At 37.9% G+C, this 7,489-nt stretch overlaps 1 protein-coding gene across 1 annotated transcript; it reads left to right on the top strand.

Moving 5' to 3' along the window:
* The first annotated feature begins 2,837 nt into the window (after nt 1-2,837).
* On the top strand, nt 2,838-7,093 carry LOC147859925 (KIN14B-interacting protein At4g14310-like). Its single transcript, XM_087324714.1, has 3 exons — nt 2,838-5,195; nt 5,417-6,111; nt 6,465-7,093. Exons 1-3 carry the CDS (start codon nt 2,925-2,927, stop codon nt 6,967-6,969), a joined length of 3,471 nt encoding a protein of 1,156 aa, XP_087180840.1. The 5' UTR covers nt 2,838-2,924; the 3' UTR covers nt 6,970-7,093.
* The last annotated feature ends 396 nt before the right edge of the window (nt 7,094-7,489 follow it).

Here is a 7,489-nt window from a genome sequence, read left to right as displayed (position 1 = left end):
TAGTTCTTTTACAGGGGGAGTTTGTTGAGATAAAAGTCCCACTTCGCCCACCTTGTATCTCTAGCGTGAACACATAATTAACCTAACTTAAGTTACAACTTAAACTTAAACTATAAAAGAACATTTACAGCACAAACTTGAAAGGAACTTGTAGTGTCCCATAAATACGTGCAACAAGACCACCAAAGTCCTAAACTAGGGAGAGATGGGTTCATTGATGATGAGTCGTGAGGAATTAAAGTTCTAAAGTGGAGTTATTCCTTCTTATTTGTTGCAACTGGTCCAATCATAGTTGCACACTCTATGCATGATGGAAACTTTGGTGTAGGTTGACCTTTATCATGCAATGAGGTATGGTTCAATGACTTATGTGCATTGAAACATGTAGATATATATAAATAAGCGCATGAATTTATGAAAAATTGTTTAACTTATATGTGCTAGTTCCTGAGTATTTTTTTTTCCTAAAAGCAAAAAAGTTTTTGAGTACTTATGTAAATTTACTTGTATATATGTAATGTATCAATGCAAATATAAGAATATATATGTTTATATATGTGTGTGTGTGTGTGTGTGGTATGTTTGTGTGCTCTTGTATGTGTATGTGAATGTATAGGTTTATGTGTGCATGTTCGTGTAAATGGTTGTAAATGCATGCAAGTGTGTATGTGCATACGCATACATATGCATATGCTCATGCAAATGAAATTGTGTATGTGTGTGAGTTTGTACATACGTTTATGAGAGAAAGAGTGCGTGTAAATATGTATATATTATGTATATGTATTGTGTATACATGTAACTTGTCAGCATGTGTATGTATGTGTTAGTTAATGTGTAGGGGTTTGTAAATGTAAACGTTGGGTTGGGTGATCTTTATGTGCTTGTTTATTTAGCCCCTTTCGGGTGCTATGTTGGGTCGTATATGAGAGACAACAAGTCTATTGCTTCACCTGTTATTCTCTCTCTTCTCGTCACATGTTTGTGTGATTAGTTGCCATGTGTGTTGGTTGACTACGTTGTTTTAGTCACTCCATTGGATCAATTACACATGCTTGCATGTTCGGTATCCCCCTTGTGCTACACATGATCATGCACTCCTTTTTTGCTTTATGTTGAGGGTTTGTCCCCCGTTATTTGTAAACTTTATTTTTCTCGTAACTTCTTCTTGAGATTTCTGATTGTTGATTTGAAATTTGTGCCACAAACCTCATGGAATTCTCAAGATGTTGACATGTTGAACACTTTGATGTGTGGAACTAGAACCACCATTTGCAATATTAAGATAAATTTTTTGTTTTTTTCTCACTATTTAGATTGAATCCAAAAATCCGGTACTGATCCTCTCATCACAAATTGCAATAATACAAATTTCAAGTATTTCTTCTTGCACAAAAGCTTCAAAACACAAAGATAGGAATATTCTTGACATACACATTAATTATAGAGATCTATAGGTTACGATACAAGTTTTTTACATAAGGTTTGAGAGTTCGAGATGATGAAAAATCTAAAGCCGAAAGAATGTTCAAGAGAAGATCCTTGAAGTTTGGTGTACGAGTCCACGATTGAAGGCCACATTTCTTTTTGTTGTCGTAGGCCTCTTATGCACCCGCTTGATTTGTTATCCTATTCTAGTGCATCCATCGACAGAGTTTGAGCGTCCTTTCAAAAATGATAATAATCGACAATGAGCTCTCTTGCTCATTTTATAGCATTTTGGAGCAAGATTATTCAAGTTTTGGTGAAAAAGTGCCAAACCAATCTAGAATGCTAATGTTGTGGCAAATACGACCACATCAGAAGTGTATAAAGAATGCTTTGCACGATCCCACAATGAAGAAAAATCTCGTTTTCGTAAAAAAAACTATGGAATAAGGAATGCAAGTCTAACGCAATAAACAAGGGTTCTTGATAAAAAACCTCATGGACAAAGAGTGTTTGTTCATGCACGAAAGAACAAAAAGGGTTGGGTAGTAGAGCTAAATGTATTGACCTCTTCATCGACATTAAGTCCTTTAGTTGTGTCATTAGAATCAGATTCATTCTTTTGGTTTTACATTCATATGTATTTATTTCGGCCACAACCAAGGAGAGTAGTATGTCATAGGTTGAGCGCTCGTGGGAGAAGTTTTAAAGATCTACCGCATGGTGTTCCTCTGGGATATACCTAACTACTCTAAAACATTAAAGATCGATGGGGGCTCTGATATATCATCTGTTTTCTTATTGGCAATCCACTCGTAAAATGCCTATTAGAGAAGATCAATAAACAAGGAAGCAGGCTCGAAACTTGATATCTAATCGAACACTCAAGATATGAGATAACGCACACGGTTTCTGTCAGGCGCACACGATTTGATCGGGTGCTTGTTTTTTGGTTGGGAAACCACTATTGTGTGTTAAGGGGGGGGGGGGGGGGGGCATTTGTGGTAATTTTGTAAAGAAGAAAAACCACCATAGAAATTTTAAAATCTTATGAACTTATATGTTGTGAAGGGAGGGGGGAGGGGCATGGATTGTAATTTTAGAAAACCTAAAATCACAGAAACAGATAGATAGATAGAGAGGGCGGGAATTATTGAGAAATATCAAAGTTTCAAATAATTCCCAGTTCGCCCTTCTTCTTCTTCTTCTTCTTCTTCGTCTTCTTCTTCTTCTTCGCTCCGCTGCGATTTGCTCCTTCGAGCTTCCATTGATCCTGCTGCTCCTGCTGCTCCATTGATCCTGCCGCTGCTGCTTCTTCTTCTTCTTGCTCGCATCTGCGCATACGCGAACCTCCCAGGTCAGAGCTTCCTGTAACCCTTCTCCTTCTCCTTCTCCCCCCCTTCTCTTTCTTCTTCAGGCCCGCGTTCGCGAGCCGAGAGTGGAGCTTCCAGTCATCCTTCTCTCCCTCTTCCAATCATATCACGGAGAACGCTGTAATGTCTCCTCAACGCAGGAAAGGTCGAGGTGGAGGAAGCGGCAAGACAATGGCCCTCCTTCCTAATTCTTCCCTCATCTCTCCACTTATTTCAGCTACCAAAGTCGCTAAAGATCAACGAAGGTTTGATATAGCCAATCCAGCGATTTCAAGCAAAGTAAGAAAGCAGCCTCCGAATCCGAATCATACTTCTAGATCAGCTCCCACTCCCAATGCATATATTTCTACGGTTTCTGATGAGAAACTAAAAACTGCTGAGGTCTCAAAGACCGCAGAGCTGAAAAATGAAGAGAACAATAGGGTTTCAGAACTAGGAGTTGCAGATATTTCTAGGGAATCGAACGAGAAATCAGATATTTCTAGCTCGCACGAAAAGAAAGCAGAATTTTCTATGCTTTCAAATAAGAAAGCAGAGAATTTTAAGGTTATAGACAAGAAAGAAGAGATTTCTAGGCTTCCTGAAAAGAAAGCAGAAATTGTTAGGATTTCGAACTCGACAAATGCAGAGATTTCCAGGATTTCGGTCATGGAAATTGCAAATAGCTCTAGGGTTTCGGGCAAGAGGGAAGATATTTCTAGGGCTTCAGACGCAGATAGCTCGAAGCCTAGGTCATCTTCAGCTGTTCGATCTAGAAATATGGCTACAGAAAGCATCAAAGTTGTTAAGAGCTCTTCTATAATCAGAAACAATGTACGAGACGAAGGTTCATCAAGATCCGAGCATGCAGTTTCAAAGTATGGATTTTCTAATAATATTCGTGCAGAATCGAGAGGACGATCTTCTCCTAATGTTTCTAATTTACAACGTAAAGAGATACTTGAAAAGCAAATTCATGATGAATCCTCAAGAAGTCGTTCAAGAAATGCTTCTAAAGAAGTTATTGAAAGGAAAGTTGGTGGAAAATTGCTAAAATCAGCCCCAAGGTTCATGAAGCTGAATGCTATTAACAGAGAAGAAGATAAGAAAGTTTCTAAGGTTTCTATCACTATAGAAGAAAGAAAGAAGATCCCAAATGCCATTTCTTCTAAAGTTGATCCTTCTCTAGTGGGAAAAAGTATCACCAATAAGAGCTTTAAAGCTTCCTATCCACAGGAAAACCAAATAGATAATGTAAGATGGTCTACCTCAGCTTTGCCATTTAGTTTACATGTAGATACCAGTAGAAAAGCCAGCCTTGATAGTGTCAGAGTGGAAGGTTATAGAGCAAAATCATTTCTCAGTAAACAAGATTTTCCAAATTCGGGTAGGTTTTCGACGGGTTCATCTGTGATACCTTCCTCTAAAAGCTCGAAATCTAGTTATGAAAATGTGCACTCAAAGCAGAATAATCTCAAAGTTTCTTCTGATAAGTTTGGAGCATCTCAAAGACTCTTGAAAGAAAGAAAGGTTAGCTCATTGTCTGCTGATGGCATGTCTATCCAATATGGCACTGAAAATGAATTCAATCTCTGTAATTTGTTGCAAAGAAGATTGAACCTCCTCGAAGGTAAAGTGAATAAGATGTCGGCAGAGATTAGAAGGACCAAAATCATTCTCAATAGTAATGACTGTGTACATCCTATATCTGTTCTATATGACATCCAAGACAAGATATACAGCATTGAGCAAGCTATGGCATCTAGCACATGTGATGATGTAGCTTCTTTGCATGATGTGGTAATGGAAGATGAGTTTCAAATGGCTACAATGCAAGAGAATGGTAGGTATGCATTAGAATGCAATGGATCATATACTGGGGTAGAAGATGGCCTTCTCAATAGCCACAAAGAAATATCAGAAGAGTGTGTTTATACAAAGCAGTTATCCTTCAAAGAAGATGATTCTGGAGCAATTGAACAAAATTCAGAGTACACACTTATGCAAAGTGTTAATCTGGGGTATCGAGAAAATTTGAATGCCCAATCTCGGACATCTTCTTCCCTTTCTGCCCATTCATCAATAAGCAATGATGGTGTGGAGAGTAAGCCGTTCAAATCACATACATTGAGGTCACAAGACTTAGACAGGAAGGTGCCACAGTTGATCATAGAGGATGTAAAAGACTGTCTAGATTGTGATGAAAGTGTACCATTCCACAATTTCAATGAAAATATGGAGAATGTTGCACCTGGTTATGAACTAGAGTTTGAATGTGATGATGGATTACCAAATAAACTCCATACCATCGGAGATAAGGTGGCTGTGTCTGGTTGGTATGTTTCTGATGGAGAAGCAATTTTGCTAGCACATGATGATGGCTGCTGTTCATACATTGATACTGCCAACATGGAGGTATTAATTCCTAACTATCATGATATATTCATGGCTTGTTACCAATGTGTATTTGCTTCAAGTTTCGTTTGAACCTTGCCCTGATGTTGGTTGTTGTTCATACCTTGATATTGTAAACATGGAACTGGTTTGACCCAACTAATGCCATATATGTCATGGGTTGTCATAAATTTGTGTATGTCTTTTTGGTTTAAAACACATGTTTTTTTTTTCCTTTTCAGGAAAAGGCTATCTTTGACTGTCCAGTTGACTTTGATATGCCAGTGTGGAATGATTGTTGGTTAATTAGGGCAGCAGGGTCAGATGGTAGCGCGAATAAATATGTTGTGGCAGCATCTACAGGAAATGTTATAGACTGTGGCTTTTGTTCATGGGATTTTGAAAGTAAATCACTTGCATCATGCCACAGTGAGTATCAAAGTACCCATCAGATTACCTTAACTCAAGATAGCCCAATTGCTAGGTCTTTCAGTAGAGAAATTTATCCTCAACCTCGAATGGTCATGCCATTGGCTGAATGCAAAGCCTCTAAATATGATGTGTCTAGAGGGATACTAGCTGATGCTTATCACGATGAATGTTGCAAATCACCCCAATGGTGGTATAAACCTTGTGGGCCTTTAATGGCAGCTGCAGCTAGTTCTCTTACAAACATAGCTTTGTATGATATCCGTGATGGAGATAATGTCATGCGATGGGATACAAGAACAGCTATTGCGGGTTTAGATTATAGTTCTCCCATACAATGGAGAGATAAAGGGAAACTTGTGCTGGCTGAGGAAGAAGCTATAAGCATTTGGGATGTTCATACCATGGATGTTCACTGCCTTCAGTACATTGAGCTTCGAGGAAAGCAAATTTCTACTCTATATGTGCATAACTCTGATGCTGAATGCAATGGTGGTGTACGGCAGAGGCAAGCATCTTTTTTGAACATGTTTGTTTATCATTTCTTTTGCCATCATTATGTTAATATGTAGGAAAAAATCAGAAATACTCTCAGGTTTTTTCTTTATTTCCCTAAGTGTCCTTGGGCAGCCCTTAAAAGACAGAGAAAGGGGATTAGATGACTTTTGGAATGCTCTAACGGCACATATATTTGACCAAGAGTATGTGAAGAAATAATGATAACTGAAGGGCATTTCAAAGCTAATCGTAGGGCTTTTGGGGAAATAAAGAAAATCTTTTATCTTGTTAGCTTTTGTCTCATTTGTGTTAATACTATTGATATCTCATTTTGATAATTTGTTTTTCGTTTGGATGATATAGGTTGAGTTCTTCAGAAACAGAAGCATTTGATGGGATCTGTTGCACCCACAATGACATAAATGTTCTTGATTTTCGGTTACCCAACGGGATAGGGATATCATTTCCTAGCCATGGACTAGAATTGCAATGTGCATTTGCACGTCGAGATACAGTTTTAGTAGGTGGTTTGAACCATAATTCTAATCAATGTTGCATGCAGCAATGGTCTATTAGAAAGGCAATGCCTAGGTGTATCTATTCATTTCCTTCATCAAGCTCCCATTACTCTCATCTTTCACTGACACAGGTATGGGGTTCTTCAAGTATAGTGATGGCAGTGAATGGCAATGGTGTTTACATCTTCGATGCATGGAAAGATAGTGGAGAAGATTTATGTGATATGCAAGAAATGAAGGATGTCATTGGTACCCATGATCTTTTGAATCCTTCATTTGACTATGCAAACTCTAGGGTCTTGCTTATATCTAGAGATCGCCAAGCCAGTTGGTCCTATTTGTCACAATGAGCCTCCCTCTGATTATATTTTTATCTGAAACTGAGTCATTGCTGAGATGGTCATTCTTGAATGTGTGCCATTGTCTCTTTGGTAATAACACAAAAGTTGTGATTTCATAGCATGATTTTTTGTCCTTTGGTTTGGGTCTCTAAATGTCTGTATATGAATTTGAATTGATCACTTCTTGGCTGTCTAAAGGTCTCAATGTGAATCTTTCCAAGTACTTCTTAGCATTTAACTTGTGATGCATTGTTTCTCTTGAGCTCTAAAAATTGCTTTAGTTATTATAACTTTCACTACTTAGCAATTCATTTTTATGACTTTCATTCTTTGGAATTTGTTCGATCATTAAAGCCACATCTAGTTCGTGCCTCATAACATTATGATTTGCATGTAATGCCTAGTTTATTCGAACACACTCCTAGAAAGGAAATACTTTATGAATGGTGAACATGATTGAGAAATGATTGTTATATGTTTATTTGGCTCAACATGAAATTTGCTCAAAGAGCAACTTTGACCAAACATG

This window comes from Azolla caroliniana, unplaced genomic scaffold (genome assembly GCF_043228905.1).
Source record: "Azolla caroliniana isolate FFs.n. ecotype wild unplaced genomic scaffold, voAzoCaro1.0.p SCAF_9, whole genome shotgun sequence".
Lineage (NCBI taxonomy): Eukaryota > Viridiplantae > Streptophyta > Polypodiopsida > Salviniales > Salviniaceae > Azolla > Azolla caroliniana.
The sequence above is the reverse complement of the archived record's forward strand: the minus strand, read 5'-3'. Positions and strand labels throughout refer to the sequence as shown.

What these genes read in the sequence shown, in the direction of transcription:
- LOC147859925 (XM_087324714.1), top strand. Translation starts at nt 2,925, where the DNA reads ATGTCTCCTCAACGCAGGAAAGGTCGAGGTGGAGGAAGCGGCAAGACA. An exon ending in TTGATACTGCCAACATGGAG is followed by an intron (nt 5,196 to 5,416) that starts GTATTAATTCCT and finishes TTTCCTTTTCAG; the next exon opens with GAAAAGGCTATCTTTGACTG. An exon ending in AATGGTGGTGTACGGCAGAG is followed by an intron (nt 6,112 to 6,464) that starts GCAAGCATCTTT and finishes TGGATGATATAG; the next exon opens with GTTGAGTTCTTCAGAAACAG.